Here is a 22,445-nt window from a genome sequence, read left to right as displayed (position 1 = left end):
AGAGATGGATAGTGGCTAGCAGTGGAATCCAGGACGCGCATTTCGTCCTATTTGGGACTCGTCAGCTGGATGTACCTGCATCGCGGAGTTGGTGTTCACTCTGGGACTCGAACCTAGTACCCTCGCTTCAAACGCCATCGCGTTATCCACTCGGCCACTGAGTCCTGATAGCCACTTGCGATGGCGTTTGAAGCTAGGGTACTGGGTTCGAGTCTCAGAGTGAACATTAACTGTGAGATGCAGGTACATCCAGCTGACGAGTCTCAAATAGGACGAAACGCGCGTCAAACTGGATTCCACTGGTAGCTACTATCCATCTCTGTTTACCATGCTTGTGAATTAAGGCTATATCGAGGCAATACGCACTATATGCATATATGCCAATTAGAGACTGACCAGTTGCAGTCCTAAAAAATCGATGGGAAGATTCAAACAAACAATACTCAATGAGTATATAACTATGGTAAATATTGACTTACTTGATATAGTTTATGAATGTATCGTAAATTGTTTTTTTCCACTCAAATTCCTTATTTATATGTATATCCATTTTAGGTGATGGCAACTAATGGTGTTTCTCATTTGGTTGCATCAGATGAACTCTCCGCTTTACAATTAGCTATTGAATGGCTTAGTTATATACCACAATGTCCAAATGAAACATTTTCTGTATTATATAAACCAATACAAATTGCATCAGGATATCATTTTAATAGAAATAATTTAACTAAAATTGAAATTTCATCACAATTAAAAGTTCATCAACCAAAAGTGAATAAACAAACTGATTTTTATTTACCATTTGATCCTATTGATCGAATTGTTGAATATATACCTAGTCGTGATCGACCAAATGATGATCCTCGTTGGATGTTTACTGGTATTATGAGTAAGTAAGCTTAAGATTGTATATGTTATGATGATTTATTTATTAATCGGTATATTCACTTGTTGGCCTTATCCACAATGTTTTCAATGTTCATTAATTGGGTCGTATCCAGCACTTTCATTCACTATTTCCGTTCACTTGAAGCGTGAATTCTGCATACTAGAGTGTAATGGTCACCATAGATTTCAATTCACTTCCTAAATTTCTACCATTATTATGGTTTCCATTCGAAATATGTCAGGCTGCGTCGTACTAACACATTGATGGCAGACAGTTGTGTATACCTCCAAACGCTTAAAATAAAGTTCTATTAGTGACGCTTACGCTCTGAGATGTTTCAGTCACCCACAAAAAATGTAAAAGTGACCGAAAGTACTGGATATACCACACTTAGCGAAGAGTGGAAAAGTTGCACTTAATCTTAGTCTTCTTTAAAACGTGTTTGCGGTATCCACGCTTTTTTCTTCTATTACAAACAGGTTCACATTTCGAGGCATTTTGTAAGTCCTCCAGTAAACAGCCTTCGTTATCTGACCAGCAATTTGAAAATGCGAATACCGATCATTGGATATCAGGATTTTTCGACTGGGGAACATGGCAAGAAACTTTGTCATCCTGGGCTGCCGGAGTTGTGACTGGTCGAGCACGTTTAGGTGGTATCCCATGTGGTGTTATCACAGCAGAGACAAGATCTGTTGTTTGTCGTGTACCTGCTGATCCAGCTAATTTATCCTCTGAAGCACAAATTGTTAATCAAGCTGGTCAAGTATGGTATCCTGATTCAGCGTATAAAACTGCACAAGCTATTGCTGACTTGTCACGTGAACATTTACCTTTATTCATTTTCGCTAACTGGCGGGGGTTTTCTGGTGGGATGAAAGATATGTATGACCAAGTAAGCTGACTAAATGAGTTTTATTTATAATCATCAGTATGCATCTATGACCCTACCTGGTGTCAAACTCAAGACCTTCAGGTCTCTTGATAATCAATTAGCTTTCCGATCACTAAATCTGCGTCTAACACTTTACATTTCTAAATTCAATCAATTCGTGACACTGCGCAACCATCTTGCAGTACCATTAGTCAGTCCATGAGGTTAACTATGTAATTTAATAATCTACACAAACCACCTGTAGTCATAAAGAGGTTTTTTCATTTGATCTAAAGATTGATCAATTAGGTATGAAAAGTAATTATCCACGTAGTAACTGTGAAGAATATGAATAAACTGTTATTATCACATTTAAGGTTTTCATCTCTTTTGATCTTTGGGATTTGCTAAGTAGACAATTCCCTTTCGTATTTCTCATCTATGAATTATTTTTCCTTCGCTGTTTTTCTTCACTAACCTTTAAATTGTAACATAACCCTCTTTTTATAATGATTTTTAATTGCTTTCCGACGTGATTAAATAAACTAAACGATTGATACGCAAGAAAGCTTCGATGATGTGATGACTGCGCGAATGTAAAAAGAGTCTGAACCAGAATGAACTTGGCAAGAAAACTTCCTTGTCTTTAAAAAAACAACGGAATAAAGGAACATCACAGCAAATAGGGTATTTTTATGTCAGTCATATGCAAAGCTAGAACTAGGTACCTGTGTCTATCAATTCATGTTGCGACAGTACTTCAGCTCTACAAATTGCCAGGGTAGTATAAGTAGTAATTGTATTGACAATTGTACAAAAGATTAGACATAAAATGTTTGATTCAAGAATAAATATAGATCTGATGGAAGACAAGGAGTTAATGAACTTGATCTACTGCAAACTATTCGTAGCCCTGTAACCCAAAGCCTTTAAATATTAATTACGATTATCAAGCGGTTACTAACCACCTTGTCTTCACCTACTTACAGAGCTCTTGTAGTACTAAGACTAAGACATGTGATCGTTGATTAGCAACGAATGTCATGTTTGTTTAGTCCTTAGTGGTGATCGGATTTTATTGATCAGTCACTGTGCGATTAATAATTTCTAACCGTTAAGACTAAAGACCACATTTCAACTTGATCAATGGTGTTATATCTAGAGCTTTAGATTCTTGCTATGCCGCGTACCACTAGACTACTCGAACGATCGAACTCTCAATGTCTCAAGAGAGAAGACTAGTAAGTAGGAATGTTATTTCCAGCACAGTGTCAAATATAGTATAGAAATCCCAGGTATTTATACTTTTTGGCTGAAGGTAAATCATCATTTGGAACAGCCAATAGACACATAAGGGGTCCTTCCTATTCATCCAATAGGGAAGCTACACACCGACATTCTAGAATGTTCCCCTAGTGATGATTGGATGGAATGTCTTCGGCTCTTTCTGGGCTTCTTGAGTTTGCCATCGAGCCAAGAATAGACAAACAAGTTACTAATTATTGCTCAATAATCAATCAGTTATCACTCTGAACTGTTTTCACTGAATACGCCAACATAAGTTCAGTACCAAAATCTCAAACTAAAATGAAAGACCGCTCTCTGGTTTTCAATGATTAATCACACTATAGTCAAATTACAACAAAACCTTACAATGTAATCCAAAGTAAGCATTACAAAATCTTTCAACCAAAATTCACACATTTCCGGGAAATTCACATAAGTAAATTAACTCATCTCTTTTTGTCTCCAACCTCAATTATACTCTCTGTATACATTTAATTTAATTGCTATTTCATGTTTTTATTTTCATTTGGTGTTATTATGTAATACATATCCTGTTTCTATGGTCTCTGTTTTTGTATCTAAGATCTTAAAGGTTGGAGTTGGGTTATATAGTAATTATGATAATTCACAAACCTTATTGTTAATAATAGGAGTAGGCTTTAACGGAAATCTCTTTAATTCCATTGAAGAACATGAATTTAATGTTTTTTTTCAATTTATCTATTATATTTTGTCATCTATTTGTTGCTTTGTAGCTTCTTTTAAAGATCAGATTGTGATTACAGTGTAACTTGTTTTTTTGTATATAAACGTAGATCAAGTTCATAAAGTAACGAATGTGAATACATCGCGCTCCACCCGCCCAAATTATTAATATACTCTAATAGATAGATTGTTATTCATATTACTCTTTGAGGTCCTTTTCCCCCCCCATCATTGCAGTTCTCTCTTTCTCTAATATTTCCGATTGCTTGTTTCCATTATTGTTCAACCGGTATTCTTTATTATAAACATTTGTACCTAGATAATATTATTTTAAGTTAGCGAAATGTTCGACGGTTAATGGAATTGACTTTGAACTATTGAGTTGTAGGTTCGAATCCTGTTTTACCTTCATTGAGTAATATTGTACAAATAATGTAACTAAAGTTCGAATACATAAACCTGTACATAGCAAACGAACTGCATGAGCAACATAACACATACTTAGATTTACGTACATTGAGGATTAATGATCGGTTTATTGATGTAAGGTTCAAAACTTTATTTTGAATATCTAACGTGCCATATTACTCCATTAGTCATAAAAAAAATATTGATTTAAGTGTATGTGAACTGTACGCTCGCTTTGTTTCCGAATTCTCTGTTCTTACACTGCAGTAGCTAAGTAGTTCGAGTCGATTGGTTAGACGAAGTAACACGTTTAAATGAATCATTCTCCCTAACTTTGATGACATTCCCCATGAAGTCGGAATATGCATTACCTTTCTATTCGTTCTTAATATCCGAGATTAGTTAGAGTTTTTGAACTAAGATTTACAGTTTCACTTTATGAACTGACCTTAGTTAGTCAGCCATTGAAAACTGGGGAGGATTAGACATCTGATTATCGTAGTACTGAACTGTTCAGTCATCCACATCCAGAGAATCTTGTGCTATGTTGGAATAGTTGACCAGTACTTTCCGATGGTTTTCTAATTCATGTTAGTCACTCATGTAAAATTACATAAATGAAAAACCTCCACAACTCCTGACACTTACAAATGATTACACTAGATAATGCTTATTTTTATCACTTCTTTATAAAGACAAAAGGAGAGCTTATTTGTTGCAATGATCGTACTGGTTCATTCATCATACTTTAATAGGTTTCCGAAACTAAAGCCTAAATCAGAGTATCAGTCATTTATATGATTTCATCTATTCTTATATCAATACCTTTCGTTCAAGTTCTGTTGATACATTTCCTTCTAAACTTTGATCATCATTAACTTATATTACTTTTCAAGGTATTAAAATTTGGTTCAATGATTATTGATTCATTACGTCGTTATACTAAACCAGTATTTGTTTACCTTCCACCAAATTCACAATTACGTGGTGGTGCTTGGGTTGTAGTAGATCCAGCTATTAATCCAGATTTTATGGAAATGTACGCAGATCCAATATCATCACGTGCTGGTGTACTTGAACCTGAGGGTACAGTTGAAATTAAATATCGACAAAAAGATTTAATTAATACTATTAATCGATTAGATGATACATGTAAATTATTATTAAAGGAACTGAATCATTTAAATGAGCATACAAACAATTTATCAATGAATGATGATCAAGAGTACAACACAAAATTATTGAATGGTTCAATAGAAGAACATCGTCAACGACTTCTTACTGCATTAGAATCTAGACAACAAGAATTATTACCATTTTATCAACAGGCTAGTTTTATGAATGTTTTTTTTTGTAAATTTTCATTCAAATATTTCTCATAACTTTTAGTTAAAAGTTTAAAATATACTTTGTATCCATCTAACATCCAGTCAGTCAGTCAGTTACAACATAGAACTTCGTACGTACGTACATCAGTTCGAGTTGCCATACCACATTAGCACAGAGATGAAGTTGTCCATTCAAATCCCATAGTGGTAGAAGTAGTAAGAGTATAAGCAGCAATCCGAAAGATTAGGGTTTGAAGATGTTATTGAAGGAGTGTAATACAGTGAAATAAAAATGGAAAGAGAAAAAGGATAGGGACATGAGGAATTCAAAGGATTAGAATTTGGTAGAACACAAAGAGTGTATGCACCTTCGTCATTGCAAACGATTTTGAGTCATGTCATGCCATCTAACACATTTGACGTACAAATCTGAGTGTATTATGTTAGTCCATATATACACCTATGAAACGATAACTTTGATCTGTATGGTGTCTGTTTCGTTATACTTCTAGGATGTTGGAAGTCGTGTTTCTTGTGTTTTAAGACCCATCACGTGGACAGCATTATAACACTAACCAGCATTGTTATTAATACTTGCAATAAGACTCAGTCTTCGCAGATTATTCACCAAAAATGAATTTAAGCTATAGGTTAACATGTTTGTATAACTCATTTGCAAACCTATTCATATGATAATGGGACGAAACTATTTCGACTACCGAAGCGATAGCAAATCGATTTAAACACTCTCCGTGGTCTTACGAAACGGAAAACACGGTTCGATATTAGTAAGATTCAAAACAGTAAGCATCATGTTTATGAACTAATGTATCTTGTTTCAAACTGCAATAAGGCATGTTTCACAGATAAGTAATATTTTCAGCCATAATTCTTTCTCATAGATACCAGTTCGAAAAGTATCATCCCTAGAATGAATGCACTTTTTCACCACAACAAGAGTAGTATTGACATTTCAATAATTTAGTCAATCCTATTACCTAGCCTTACAGATGACACAGTTCATACAAAACATTAAGATCAGTTTTATCGAAGGTTATCTGACCTTTTACAAAAAATTAGCTTAAACATTTATCTCTCAATAGAACATGTTAAGAAAAAGGTGCCGGAAAAATTATGATGATCCGACTCACATGTCCTCGTCGTACATCCTGGATCATGGCAACCATCCCATGTACTAACGTGAGCGGTAATAAGTGTGATGGAGATCGGCCTAATCAACCACTCTACCAATACCCGAGAACGATTGCGAATGCTACAAAGAGTCATTGCATAACTATTGAGGGTTCAAAAGAGTGGTAAAAAAATGAGTCTGCCCAAACAAAAACAAAAAAAGATGGGTTGTGAGTGTTATGTAATGGTTCTGCGTAAACAGTGCAGAAACAGCCATCCCGCCCGGTAGTTGTGCCGTGCTTCGATGTAACACTCTTCTCCAGAAGGGCCTACTAGGCTTCACCATTCTTTATGGCTGGAAGGGAATGATGATAGTATTCTGAAATACTAAAAAACCGGAAATGTCATAAAATAACTCAATAAATAAAAAAAGATACCAACCCATCAGTTGTAGATTGTTACACTCACTAAAGAAAAAAACTTATGGTTTACTTAGATAGTAAATCAAATTAGGCTAAAAGTTGCTTATACGATCCTTATAAAATATGTTTGTTAAGTTCACTATCTGATTAACGCAGAATACGGTCAACGACTATGATACTCGAACGTATAGAACCTCCATAGTCGTAAGTTAGAAGACTGAAGAAGACTGAAGAATTGTTTGTTGAGTAAGAATCAAAATGTACAGGAAATCATGGATATTTATAAATATTAGTGTTTGTTATATCAACATTATAATTCAGCTAATCCTCAAAGAGGTATGTTATGCTACTGTCCAATTGTAACATGTCATGTTGATATTCTAGAAAGCTCCATCATGTTCTGATTGGATGGAAACTCTTCAGCTCCTTTATGGCCTCTGGAAGTGATATGCTTGAGCTAAGTCGATTTTCTCGATAACGAACGAAGGCCAATAACACGATAGGCTAATCTAATTCATTGTCCCAGGCCCCGCTAACTAGAGGAAGAAGTCCAAGACGAAGTAGGAGAATATATATTCCGAAAGCAACCGAGTACAAGCGAGTCGTAAGGGAAAAAAAACTCAAACGTATATATACAGCGTTAATCTTTCCTTGGGTAGCATTACAAAATAGCACACTCAAAGATACAACTGACCAATAGCATTTAAGATATTTTACAAGTGGGAAATACGACTTGAAGGTGAAAAGAGCTCCTTTGGCGCGAAAACAAAGAAATTCAAATTTTCAAAATAAAATTACAAAATTAAGCTATTTACCAAGTAAGTTCTGGGGATTTGACATCTCCAACAGGAAGCCCCGTCGTAGTTCTTGGAAACCGTCTCAACAATGTTATGTTTCACTCCTAATGATGTTTTTCTTTTCAAATTATGTTTATATTATCCAAAATATCTAAACTTTATCTTTTATGATATAAAGGGATTATAAAATAAGGTCTGTTGTTTTAATTAATTTTGACACTAAACTTGAGGTTAATTCGGTGAGTTTTTTGGGTTTTTGCGGCCAGTCAATAAAATGCTTTCATGGGTTATTCAGCATATATCTATTTATATATCCCTAATAATGTTTGTTTATCTAATCTATTCAGTTGGATTGTATTTGACAAAGATTCAGTTAGTGATAAGATATATACATTAGGCCAATTATAGAATCAGGTTAAGTTTAAGATTAATTATTCTAGAAATGTTCATAGAATTGAATCACTAATATCTAGTCCTTTATTTTTGTATAATGATGAGTGTTCCTCTTTTATTTTTTCTGTTCTTTCATATTTTCGTTGTATCTGTGTGTTTCTTCCTGAAGGTGGCTTGCAAATTTGCTGATTTACATGATACACCTGGTCGTTTATTGGCTAGAAAACTTGTTCATCGTTTAGTTGATTGGTCATCTAGTCGTTGTTTTTTCTATACACGTCTTAGACGTCGTCTACTAGAATTATCAGCATTGAATTTGATTACTAATATATTATCAAATAGTTCTGATCCATATCCAATTGATACTAAATATACTACTACTACTGGTAATACTACTAATCATAATGTACCATTTTTAAATTTTAACTGTGAGACGAATAAAAGTAAAGAGATTTCATTGAAAGAAGAAGAAGAGACAGAGTTTAAACAATCATCAGTTAGTAAGTTTTTCTTCTATTTGTCTGATTTCGTTCACTCAGTATCATTGAATAGTTGTATGTGATATCTCACCAGCTTCTCATGAAAAACTGATTATTTCTAAACTGTTTTAGTCAGTTGGAAAATAATGTAGAGCCTTGTACTCGAATTTCTTGTTTATTCCCGGATTGCCGATTCAGTGCATCAGTAAACTTTTAGTCATTCACCTTCTAATATCAAGACTCAGATTTGTATCGTTCAATAGTTCAGTCGGTCAGTTAGTCATACGCAACGCAAACACTAGCACATGTGTACATACGTTCACATTGATTAACCACTTTTACTCATATAAACCTGTTACTCCTCGTGCAGAATAGACCACTGACTAACATTCTCCAACTAACCCTATCCTGGGCTCTCTTTTACAGCTGTACTCGGGCGTAATTAATATTTTTCATGCCTCCAGGATTTCAAATTGTGAATTCAATCGCAATACGTTTTGGTGGTTTACACTATATATATATATCTTACCTATTTCCAACATCTTTCCCTTATTTTCTGTTCAACTAAAAGCTTATTTGCTATCTACCACAGGAGATTATTCATCCCTTCAGCATAGTGAGATGAAACTGTTAGTAGAAATTCAAGAGTAGTAGAAGTAGTTACCGTACTAGTGGTACTGGACAAGATTAAGCATCGAAGATACCATTCGAAAAGAAAATACAAATTGGTGAAGTGAAAAGAATTCATTAAGAGTTTAGAAACTAAGTATATTGGAAAAGACATGGAGTGAATCTGCCTGAGACATTGCAAACGATCTTGAGCCGTGCTATTCAGCCTCTAACTAATGGTCACGATTATCATCCGAACCCCCCAAAACATACAGTAATCATCCTTCTATCTGTATCGCTCAGTCCAACTGTCAACGATTCCATGGACTGATACCATGTCTCAGTGTGACTGCTCCTAGTTTTCTTCCAACATACTCTTTCATATGACAAAATTAGCCGTCGAAGTGGATCGACATACGTTATGCACCTGGTAACCATATCAGTCGATAAAAGTTCACTGTCTTGTTAATCGTCTTCCCATCCTTTTATGCTACTCTGCGTCTAACTTTCAACTGCTAACTCAATGGTCCACAAATATACCACCAGTGCTTCAAAGATACCTACGGTCGAATACTAATAAACTACGAATATCCTGTAGTCTTAATCGCTATTTTTCACATCGATGAAGTGAAACGGAGCGAACTAGTGCCCACTATACTCATCTTATGCTCGATAGGTAGGTATCTCTTCTACGCTTCACGAGACGAAAGTTGGCAAAACGCAATTGTATCGGTTAACTGTTTATCAACCATTAAGATTACTATTGTTCATACTCTCACTGTGTTAATGTTAAGTTTTACAATATGATCAAATGTACATTCATTTCAAAGTTCAAAAGTGTTTATTGGATGGATCATTCTAGAATAATAATAGTAATTACAGATAGATAAACCTACTTTAAACATTCTTACACTGCTGACAACATGATTGAGAAGGTATTAAGTAACATTTCCCTTTTTGTGTTTTCTTTTTAATCAGAACTACTTCGTGTTGCAAGTAACCATAGAATACGTTTTGATTCAGAAAGTTTAACACAAACTGTTACAACTAATGATATACCTAATAATTCCGATGGAAGATATTCACTTTCTACAACCACTTTGAAGTCTACCGTTTGTAATAAAGAAGAAGTTGCTAATATAATTGCTAAACAAGTTCCTAATTTAGGTATGTCAACGAGTTATTGCTTATAATATAGTTTTTAGTCGGTACGGTTGAAAGTTTTGATTTCTTGTTTAGGACAAAGTTGATCACATCATTTTCATGATCTAGAATCGCTCGTTGTTTTTAATTGTTACCTTTATATCGTGTGAAAAAGTATTGAGATATTTCGATAGGGGAGCTCATCACCATATGTGAGATGGACCTTTGTTTACCGGGGTCGAGAAAATCCAAGATAGAAAACGAAGTTAAGTCTTCTTCTTTTCTAATTCAGAACTCCGTTTTTCTTCTTAATCCATTTACTAATTGGCTCATCAGTTAGACAGATTCATCGTCTAACGCCATTTGTATTAATGACTAACGACGTTGACACCATAAATATTAATCCAATTTGAAATGGATTAGATTATCCCGTCTTCAATATTTTGACTGAAATTCGATCGCGTTAAGAGGCGGAGGCAGCTCAGTGCAACGATTTTGAGCAGTGATGAGTAGCGAGAACAGAAAAGATGGAAACGGAGACGACGATAGGTAACAGTAGGCTACTGCCAAGGTTTGTTAAAGAAACAGGTGATACAGTCTTGGAAAAAGATGAGAATATGATTTACTGTCAATCTAGGTAATAGGACCGATGGTCAGAACACTTTAGGGAACTGTTCAACCGACCTTCAGCCACATTTCAGTTACCTAACATCTTCGAGCAACTCGAATTACAAGTTGATGTAAGTCCTCCAACTCTTAGTAAGGTTGAAAATTTTATAGCTAATCTAAAACGTGGTAGAGTAGCTGACCCTGACGTGTTACTTTACAGAATTTTAGGGATAGTGGTTCAGTTTTAACGATTAGATTGACTGACTGCTATATTAGCCAGAGTCGAGGAACTGTACGTAATCCTAGCTGACTGATTTCCATCGCTGATCGTCCCAGTGGCTAAGAAAGGACAAATTCCTCATATGACAATCAAAGACGAACCAGTTTACCTAACGTGGTATCTAAAATATTAACCTTACTTACACCTAACGATTTACAAGGGTTCTTAAAGAGAGAAGCCGAGAAAACCAAATTGATTTCTCTTTGTGTTGAAGTTTTTTACTTCTTTTATACTGTCGTTGAGTGCTCTCTCCTTTCAATGGTTTATGACGCAATTACTAAATTTCGATATCTCATGGGTTGCCTGTGTTGCCCGCACTCGCGAGATTCGAACCCAGGATCTACCAGTCTCGCCCCCAGAGCACTTAAACGATAGACCACTGAACCGGCATCCAACGGTATTAATGTCTAACTTCAACTAATCCATGATGTTATATATATATGATGAATGATTGACAATCGGTGATTCGCTTTGATTATCATTTATTACCTTTTTCATTTTTAGCTATCAGCTATACATATCACACCAATCAAAAAATGTCACTTTTAAAATCATGGTTTATTGAAGCATTGAATAATGCTAATCATAAAACAAACAATGGTATGCCAGTTTCAGTAAACAACAAATGTTTACATATAACAACTGGTCATGAAGATGTACCGGACAAAGTAGATGATGAACAGAACACGACAACATCTTCACCTGAACCTCTTAAATTATTGAATCCTTATGAAATATGGGATAATAATGATTTAATTGTTGGTAATTGGTTAGCAAATGAATTAAATTGTAATGAATTACGTGACTTAGCAACTATTGAAAATGTTCAAGAATTCTGTTCACCGGATACATTAAATTGTCTTTCATTTACTTCAATCAATAATTCCCCTACTACTAATTCTAATCTACAATTATTTGAACAAAATATTATAAAGACAAAAATTAAACAATTACATAAAGACAACTTGATTGAACATGTTAAACAGTAAGTTATTGAATTGGTTTGAATATGACTAATAAATCATTTATACTTTTACATGGATCAATCATTGAATAGTCCAATTGGAAGTGTGTGTGTGTGTGTCAGCTGCTAAGTAGATGACATTCCCGTAGAATAGGTTTTCTCTCTATGATGAAGTCTTCAGACACAAGTTACTGACAAAAAATCAATCATATTTAAACAATTTTCACTGTAAAATATAAGATTGTTAACGGATCGATCATTCCGTAGTCCAACTGGAAGTGTGTGTGTGTGTGTCAGCTGCTAAGTAGATGACATTCCCGTAGAATAGGTTTTCTCTCTTTATGAAGACTTCAGACACAAGCTACTGAGAAATCAATCATATTTAAACAATTTTCACTGTAGAATATAAGATTGTTAACTGATTGATTGTACTTAAATAATGACTTAATTCACCATCGGAATGGAACAGTTACAGTTATAGTAGAGTTATTAAACCAATAGTTTCTTATTTATGTACTTGTCGACCTACTAGCTTAACTATAAAAAAAACTGAACTATCAAAATAGGTTTCATTTCAGTGTTATTATACCTCATATTATCGTAACCAGTGCAGTTCATCCGGCGTTATGTATCAGTTTGGTATCACCTATACAATGTATGATGGTGTTATTCACAAATTCGTTGCTAACTCGTTGGTCTGATGGTAGCACTTTGTCCAGTAGTCCTCATTCGTTTCAGTGGTTTTCCACCTAAAGTTAGCACATAATTTGAACTGTTTTCCAATCAAATAATCTTTGCATACCTCTTTTGATAATAACAACGTGCTTTTTTTTGTCTCTGTACACCCCCTTCTGCCCCCAAATGCCTTGATACGGGCGAGAGTAGGGAGAGTCCTCTCTCTCTCTCTCTCGAAATGCTCTCACATGGCCAGAGGTATATAGCCTTTGGTAGGGAAGTCCTACTCACTGCCTTCTCGTGGAAGGACAAAAAGCGAACGTCCGGCGCTTTAACCGGGTTAGTGGACGCGGAGGGTCCACCAAGGAGAGTTGGAAAACCCTGATTCAAAACCAATGGTGCATATGGGCTCAAGTATCCTAAGGGAACAAATAGCGTATGAATCAATCGTTGGTCACTGGCTACCATGGGACTGTATCTTTTTACGATGCTCCACTGCCTTGTGTGTTAGACCTTTAGGTCAAAGTCTCGGGGTGTGGCCTCGTGAGAAAACCTCGTGCTTCAGTTTGGTCAACCGGGCATTATCACAGCCCTTGCACAAATCAAATGAGATTTGTATGGCGCATATATATCTAGTGCCCCTTCGTACCAATATTTATGTGTTTAAATAAAAAATAAATAAACACCCCCTTCTAACTGGGTTCTTTCTTTTTTTTCTTTTTTTTTTCTAGATCCCTTATTAATAGTTCACAATTATCATCTAATGAATTAATTACATTATTTAAAACTGTTCTAACATCATCAGAACGTTGTCATTTAGCTAAACTACTTTTATCAGATTCTACAATAAAAATAGATGATATAAATAACAATAATGATCATCATGATGATAATATGAATGGACAATGTAATACATGAAAGCGAATGTTTTTTTTTCACCTCATTTCAACCAATTTTCATGATTACGTAATCTATTTACTTTTATAATTCAATTATCATCCATAGTTACTATGTGTTAAGATGTTTAAAAAAAAGGATATTTTTTGTTGCCATGCTGTTTATTGATTTTTTTCTTCTTTTTTTATGTCAGAGAAATAATTGATAGTATGTTCGTTTTGCTCGTTTTTGTTTTTTTTTCCGAAATTCTTATTCCTGTTATAATAATGTGACTTTCATCGTTTGTTATATATTTTTTTGTCTTTCTTCAAGTTTTACTGTAATTGATTTATTCTCTTTTATATTAGTACATAAATATGAAGAGAGAGAGGGGCGAGAACCTTTACTTAGTTACTGATATCTATTTTGATCTATCTATACATCTATAGTGTAGGTTAATTAATTACTCACTGTCTAATACATGTATTACACAGTTGTTTATAGGTTTTAATTTGTTATTGTTGGAATAGAATTTCACTTAGAAACTGTATAAATACGTTATTCTTGTAATTTACACACACACACACACACATACAAATGCATATGATAACCATACTCATACTTTGTGTCACTCTCTACTTCTTGCTTTCTGTGTTTGTTTGTTCGTTTTTTTTACTTTTTCTTTCGGTTTCATCATTTTGATCTTTTACTTCTTCTACACTTTCTCTTGTACAAAACAATCGAGAAGTGAGAGAGAAGAATAACTAAGAAAAAAAGATAATTCAGTAAAAGAAGAGCAATTTCTCCATCTAGACCCTCAGCTACGTATACACAAACACACACACGCACATTTAGGATCACCTATGTAATTCTAATCATTCCAATATAATTGTTATGATAATGAATGTTAACCTATTTTCATTCTTATTAACTGTATTCAGATAAATCATTGTTTCATGTTTGTGTTAAATACAAAATATAATGGTTGCTTGAATGATCAATTTAATACTGTCTCGTTATTTAGAAATAGGGTATGGTAGTCTTGTGAAGTATCTATGAAATCTTAAAAAAAATTATGGTGTATTCTTTTGTACTTTACTGTTGATGCTAGTCGATTGGAACAGGTTCTTATGATGTGAAGATATTGATTCTATCAGTTAGAATGTAACATGAAGCTTTTCTTTTTACTCCAAGAACAAATAAAATAAGGGATTCACTTTTAGTAACTGTACAAATGAATAGTTAAGAGTTATTTTTCAAAGTTGAAATCATGAGTCAATTGAAGCTAGACCACCATGGGAAACCTGGAAGCACTGGACGACCGTTTCGTCCTATTATGGGACTCCTCAGTGGCAGTGTGCATCCACGATCCCGCACTCGCGAGATTCGAACCCAGGACATACCAGTCTCGAGTCAGAGTCCTTAATCGATAGTTAGAAGTTAGTCATTCATTAATTATCTTAATTAAATAATAATCAGGACAGTTGTTTCATTCCTGGTATGAAACTCGTTAATAGTATTCATCTTTGACTCCGCCAGAAATAGAGCATAGGTTCATTGGGCTAAAACAACATTTCAATGTTCTTTGTTTTTCAATGATTGTCTATATAAAGTCAACGCAAAATAGACAAGAAAAAATACCAAAAGAATAATCTCCACAAAAATCTAGATTAACTGTAATTCCTTTCCCTATGTCAGTAATCAAACCAAGCTTAAATAATATCCACGGAATTTATTTGTCAACAGTAGCCGCTGTACTCTTTTTAAATAATTTTGAGATGATGGAGAAGATTTGTAGCTCATGTTGGTGATTTTGATGAGGTTTGTTCTCTGAACTGAATGGTTTAGTCATGGAGTTTTCATCGTTTTTCTGAATGACATCATCAGCACAAACATAGGAGCAAAAATCAAACCAATGAGAGATACAACCAAAACAAAGAAGTAAGCAATGACAGATTTAAGGTCAATAAGAACCAATCAACATCGATGTGTACAGGACAAGCTGCAAAACACATATGGAGAAGTTCAAACACTTCATTTGTACCCGAAGTTTGTGTTGATGATGTCTTCCAGAAAAACGATGAAAGCTCTACGACCAAACCATTCAGCTCAGAGAGCAAAACCCCATCAAAATAATTTTGATTTTCACCGACAACTTCATTTACTAACAACAAAAGACTATCGTGTGGTCTCGCCTACAAACTGATTGTATTTTTCAAACAAGCAAACGATAGTAGCCTTACACGCAACAAGTCTATGTTAAGCTTTGGGCAAAATGTTATCCACTTACATATTTCTAAAATTCACTGTTTCAACTAACATACAATATAAATCAAAATTAAATCCTTAAAAAAAAGAGTGACCATACCGGATAACTCTAATAAGGTGAGTAGTGCACATGATTAATGTATAAGTAGCATTGACACTTAGAAATAGGATACAAGATTTTATATCTGTTAATTATTCATATTACAACAATATGTAGCTGATGAAAAATCATGCAATCCCTGATTGGCAACACATTTAAGTTCACAAAATAGCTAATTTATTCGCTCATTCTGCTATGAAATATAAGTAGTATCTCAAAGTTAAATGAAATTGTCCATACATCACAAACTTTGATTTCTGGTAACCATGTGGAATGTAACGAAGGGAACAATGTCAAAAGTTTCAAATATTAGTTAAGGAAATAGAGAAAATCGTCATCTTACAAATTCCCACTCAATCAAAATACTATAATGGAATTAGAAAAGCTTCAAACAGCTCAGCTCTATGAAATAATGAAAATTTTAAACGATAGTACATCATTCTAAACTTGTATATACATTCAATTTAGAATTACGTCTGACTGATGAACGAGCTAAGCGAGTTATATAGATTGATCTTTATTGTTTTAAATGAATTATGTTACATTGATTACGATCTTAGTAAATATTGAGCAAATGTGGGAATTAAGGAGGCAACAGTTTGTTGTCAGTACTAGGAAACATTTTGAACAGAGTGTTGCTGAACCGGATGAAAGACGCAGTAGACGCCCAACTTCGAGTTTAACAGGCTGGATTCCGTGACGATCAAAGCAACGCACAGACCGAATCGCGAGAATACGGATCATGGTTGAACAATCAATTGAGTGGAACTCATTACTATAACTTCATTGACTATGAGAAGGCGTTTGACAGTGTGGACCGGAGAACATTATGGAAACTTCTTCGACACTATGGAGTTCCTGACAAGATTGTCAACATTATCCGGAACTCATACGACGGACTACAGTGCAAAGTCGTGCATGGAGGACAGCTGACAGATGCATTTCTGGTAGAGACCAGAGTCAGACAAGGCTGTCTACTCTCTCCCTTCCTCTTTCTTCCAGTGATTGACTGGATTATGAAAACTTCGACATCTGAGGGGAAGCACGGAATACAATGGACATCTCAGAACCCATTAGACGATTTGGACTTCGCAGATGACCAAGCCCTTCTGTCCCATACACATGAACAAATACAGAGGAAAACAACTAATGTAGCAGCAGCCTTTGCATCAATAGGCCTCCACATTCACAATGGAAAAAGCAAGATTCTCAAATACAACACGGAGAACATCAACCCAATCACACTTGATGGCGAAACTCTGGAAGAGGTGGAAACATTCACGTACCTGGGAAGCCCCATTGATAAACAAGGAGGATCTGACGCAGACGTAAAGGTAAGGATTGGCAAAGCAAGTGCAGATTTTCTACAATTGAAGAACATATGGAACTCAAAACAATTGTCAACTAATTTCAAGGTCAGAATCTTCAATACGAACGTCAAGACAGTCCAACTGTACGGAGCTGAAACGTGGAGAACTACTACGATCATCATCAAGAAGGTACAGGTATTTATAAACAGTTGTCTACGCAAAATACTCAACAACCATTGGCCGGATACTATCAGCAACAGTCTTCTGTGGGAGAGGACAAACCAGCTTCCAGCTGAAGAGGAAATTAGGAAAAGACGTTGGAAGTGGATCGGACATACATTAAGGAGATCACCAAACTGTATCACAAGGCAATCCCTAACTTGCAATCCGGAGGGGAAGCGGAAAAGAGGAAGGTCGAAGAACATACGACATCAGGAAATAGAAGCAGATATGAAAAGGATGAATGTTAACTGGAAAGGATTGCCCAGGATTGGATGGAGAATGCTGGCCTATGCTCCTTCACGAGAGGTAACTGGCGTAAGTAATTTAGTAACTATTATACATCATTAATTTAAGTTCATCAAACTGAATATAAAAAACTCAATCTTTTAAGCAATTATAAAACTCTACATGTTCTAGAAGATCTCGAACACTTTACTTATACCGTCACCAAAAATCTTGCTTGAAACATTTCACATCTACTTCTTCTACTAGAAAAAACAGAATTGATTGGTTTTATGAATCAATAACAGGAACATAATTCTATTTCATTTTCAAATTGTAAGTCAATGAATAACTTGTTAAGTCTTATGAATAATCCAATCAGTCGAACTATATAAGTTCATTGACTCTCTTTGCCTAAGACTTAACAATTAAGTGTATAGTTGATCACTCTGTATATCCATAATGGATAGATAGGTTAATGCATCTTACTAAAGAGACTTAATTGTATTCCTTTATTTATATATATAATCCCAACTTGAACTTAATCAAGTACATACTTAAACCTAAGAATATTCATTACTATCATCAATATTGTGCTTTAATTAGATTGAAATGATCACTTCTCAGTAGACATAATAATCAACTTTGAATAGGGTGAAAAACAAAATCAATCATCTGATGGATTACATTATAATGAATATTATAAATAAATATTAGAAATCATTAAAATGATTCATTCAATAGGCTATAGTTTTGTATAGATAGGATAAAGATATGTATCTAATCTTCAAGTTTCTCATTGAATACATTATCTATAGTACATTGGGAATAGTAATATAGCTTAAAAATGATTTTGAAAGTAAGCTTATAGGGTTAAAGATGAATAGTGGCTAGCAGTGGGATCCAGTTTGACGCGCGTTTCGTCCTATTTGGGACTGGTCAGCTGGATGTACCTACATCTCAGAGTTGATGTTCATTCTGGGACTCGAACCCAGTACCTTTCGCTTCAAACGCCATTGCATTATCCACTCGGACACTGAGTCCTGATAGCCACTTGCATGTGCAATGGGGTGAAGTTGAAATTTACTTAGTATTGTTTGTTTGGATCTTCCCATTGATGTTTTTAGGACTGCGACTGGTCAGTCTCTAATTGGCATATGTGCATACTGTGCGTATTGCCTCGATATTGCCTTAATTCACAGTTTCAGTACTAAACATCAATTAGAACATTCAAACAAACAATAGTAAGTGAATTTCAACTTCACTCCATTGCACAAGCAAGTGGCTATGAGGATTCAGTGGCTGAGTGGATAACGCAATGGCGTTTGAAGTGAAAAGTACTGAGTTCGAGTCCCAGAGTGAACATCAACAATTCTGAGATGCAGCTACATCCAGCTGACCAGTCCCAAATAGGACGAAACGCGCGCCAAACTGGATTCTACTGCTAGCCATTATCCATCTTTGCTTACCATGCTTGTGAATTTAGGCTATATCGAGGCAATACGCACAGTATGCACATATGCCAATAAGAGACTGACCAGTCGCAGTCCTAACAACATCAATGCAAAGATCCAAACAAACAATACTAAGTAAATTTTAGCTTATTGGGTTGTTTAAGAATAAAACATTCTGATGAAATTTTATTAAGTAACTGGTTTGGATCATCATTCAGAAGTTATAGGTGTTTATTAACAGTTGTCTACGCAAGATACTTCGGATCCGTTAACCAGACACTATCAGTAACATTCTTCTAAGGGAGAGAACAAACCAGATTCCAGTGGAGGAAGAAGCGCTGGAAGTGGACAGAACACACATTGAGAAAAGTACCCAACTGCGTTACAAGTCAAGCCCTCACATGGAATGCTGAAGAGGAAGACCAAAGAACACATTATGCCGAGAAATGGAAACACATATGAGACGAATGAACAAAAATTGTATAGAACTAGAAAGGAAGGATTAGGACATAGTGTGTTGGAGAATGCTGGTCGGCGGCCTATGCTCCACTGGGAGTAACAGGCGTAAGTAAATAAGTAACTAGTTTGGATGTTCATAGTTGTGCAGCTCTATACTAAGAAAAAACATGTTTCAGTATCCTTAATTGCTAATGAATATCTAACTTCTGTCGGTTCATGATATTCAATATTAACGAAGTGGCTGTCCAATGATTCCAAGTTTTCCACGGTGGTCCAGCTTTCATTGGTCATTTTATTTTACACAAACTTCATCTATGAAATCAACCCTAATACCTTTCCATTAGTCTTAATGAGGAAAATATTAAAAATGGATTTATTTTCGATTGGTTGAATATTCTCCCTATCTACACATAGAGAAACATATGGAAAACAGTTTTACTCAATCACAATCAATGTTTTTTTATTTTTCTATGATAACCAATAAAGATATAGGACAGTTTACATTGAAATAGGATAAATTGTTGAATAAGAATGAATATTATTCTTCATAGATAACTCTGTCTTGACTAACATAGTAAAGATTAAAGAGAAAGTATAATCTTAATAACGATGATGATCATGATGATGATGAGATCGTTCAACTTGGTGAAGATGATCTCTTTGTTATTATTCAGTAATCTATTAATCATTTCTATACAAGGAGTCGTTATACCAGAGGTAAGCTTTCAATTAAAATGTTCTAATAGTCTATATGAAACGAATTAGTTTCCAACTTCATCATATAGTATTGTATATGTTATAACTCTGATTACTCGTTTTTTAAACAATTCCATGAAATATCAGGAGTTTTATGGAGATCATGAATCAATTGAAGTTAGATCACCGTGGAAAAACCTGAAAGCACTGGACGGCTGTTTCGTCCACTTGTAGGACTCCTCAACAAGACTAAAGACATTGATGGATGTGTCGCTCAATTTCGTGGATCAGTTAAGTTACGCATTGATACCGTTGGATGCTGGGTCAATGGTCTATAGGTTAAATGTTCTCGCACGAGACTGATAGATCCTGGGTTCGAATCTGGCGAGACGGAATCATGGATGAGTACTGCTGAGGAGTCCCATAATAAGACAAAACGGCCGTCCAGTGCTTCGAGGTTTTCCATGATGGTCTAGCTTCAGTTGTTTCATGATCTTAACTGTTAAAATTCCATCAAATGTTTCTAGATTTAAGAGATGTGTTTACAACTTGTTCAAGTAAACATCAGTTGACAAGAAATAAATATTTGTACTTAACTGTGCAAAACTTCTGTCAAACTATATACTCCAGTTGATTAGTAGTTAAACTATTGATAGATCATGACTAACAATAGAATCTAAGAGGTACGTCGTGTCCATAGTTTTGAACTCATCAGCTGGATTTGTCTTCATCCTAATTCTGGAATTGTAAACCAATACTTTGTGTCCACCCCCAATTACACTAAAATCACAAATAAATTTGAATGCATAACTATTTTGTTTAATGAAATTTAAATTAAATAAAAATTCATTATGGTAGGTTTATACTTTTGAAAGTAGTGTCCTAATAGTTTGAGTAAACCCATTATGTAATAATAATTCGTTGTTATGATTTATTTGTAATGTTATATAGTTAAGACCATTAGTCAATTGAAGCTAGACCACCGTGGAAAACCTGGAAGCACTGGACGGTCGTTTCGTCCTACTGTGGAACTCCTCATCAGTGAGCATCCACGATCCCGCCTCGTGGGAATAAAAAAATAATTATACTACTAAATATGTAAAAAATTATATTTGAAATAATCTCAGCAATTGAAATTTAAAATAATTCCAACCGTTCGTCTAGCTAACTTGTCTGAACTTGTTTGATGGTTTTGAATTTGATTATTACTGTGAAGAAGTCCAGATGCGAGTTAGATGGACGAAACATTGAAATTATTTAAATTTCAACTGCTGAGATTCTTTCAAATATAATGACTTCTTTATACCTGGCGCGCTCAATTTTTGTCAAGCTATTCGTTCTAATCTTCACGAATATTCGTATAAAATATACTACTGAATAATTGATTTTAAGTAGATGAATGAAATCTATAGAGTAATTCAACTCATTGAATATTCTATTCATTCACTACAATGCACTTAATAATGAGATCATTATGTTTAACAATGGTTAGATCAAAGATTGACTTAGTTTGCTTACTAAGAGATTTGTTAAATAATCTAATGTTAGCTTGTTTATTCAAATCATTAGGTTACTCTCATGTATTCCGTTACTAAGTTACTAAGTAATATATTCATGATTGAAAACAATCAACATAATATAAACAGTATTGTGGTGTGGTCTACTTATATCCATATATAAGTAGTTTATGGTGTTGGTCATACATAGAATGTATTTTGGCAGAAGATCGATAAGGAACGAACAGAAATGAAGTACAGTCGGTACGAAAATGCATGAACAATGAAATCAGAGAAGACGGATTGATATTTGCAGAAGGAACAGTTAAGATGGAGACAACTGATTGTT

At 34.7% G+C, this 22,445-nt stretch overlaps 1 protein-coding gene across 1 annotated transcript in view; it reads left to right on the top strand.

Moving 5' to 3' along the window:
* The window catches only part of Smp_123710 (acetyl-CoA carboxylase), a gene marked incomplete at its 5' end in the record, with an annotated part of 90,303 nt that extends 76,200 nt beyond the window's left edge, over positions 1–14,103 (top strand). Inside the window, 8 exons of the mRNA XM_018797004.1 lie at positions 556–649; positions 758–893; positions 1,403–1,784; positions 5,060–5,388; positions 8,340–8,734; positions 10,301–10,489; positions 11,859–12,339; positions 13,725–14,103. Coding sequence (XP_018652089.1) covers positions 556–649; positions 758–893; positions 1,403–1,784; positions 5,060–5,388; positions 8,340–8,734; positions 10,301–10,489; positions 11,859–12,339; positions 13,725–13,911 — 2,193 coding nt within the window. The 3' untranslated portion in view covers positions 13,912–14,103. The remainder of the gene's footprint in view (positions 1–555; positions 650–757; positions 894–1,402; positions 1,785–5,059; positions 5,389–8,339; positions 8,735–10,300; positions 10,490–11,858; positions 12,340–13,724) is intronic.
* Positions 14,104–22,445: the final 8,342 nt, after the last annotated feature.

The sequence above is a fragment of the Schistosoma mansoni genome, chromosome 4, assembly GCF_000237925.1.
Source record: "Schistosoma mansoni strain Puerto Rico chromosome 4, complete genome".
Taxonomy (NCBI): Eukaryota; Metazoa; Platyhelminthes; class Trematoda; order Strigeidida; family Schistosomatidae; genus Schistosoma; species Schistosoma mansoni.
The sequence above is the reverse complement of the archived record's forward strand: the minus strand, read 5'-3'. Positions and strand labels throughout refer to the sequence as shown.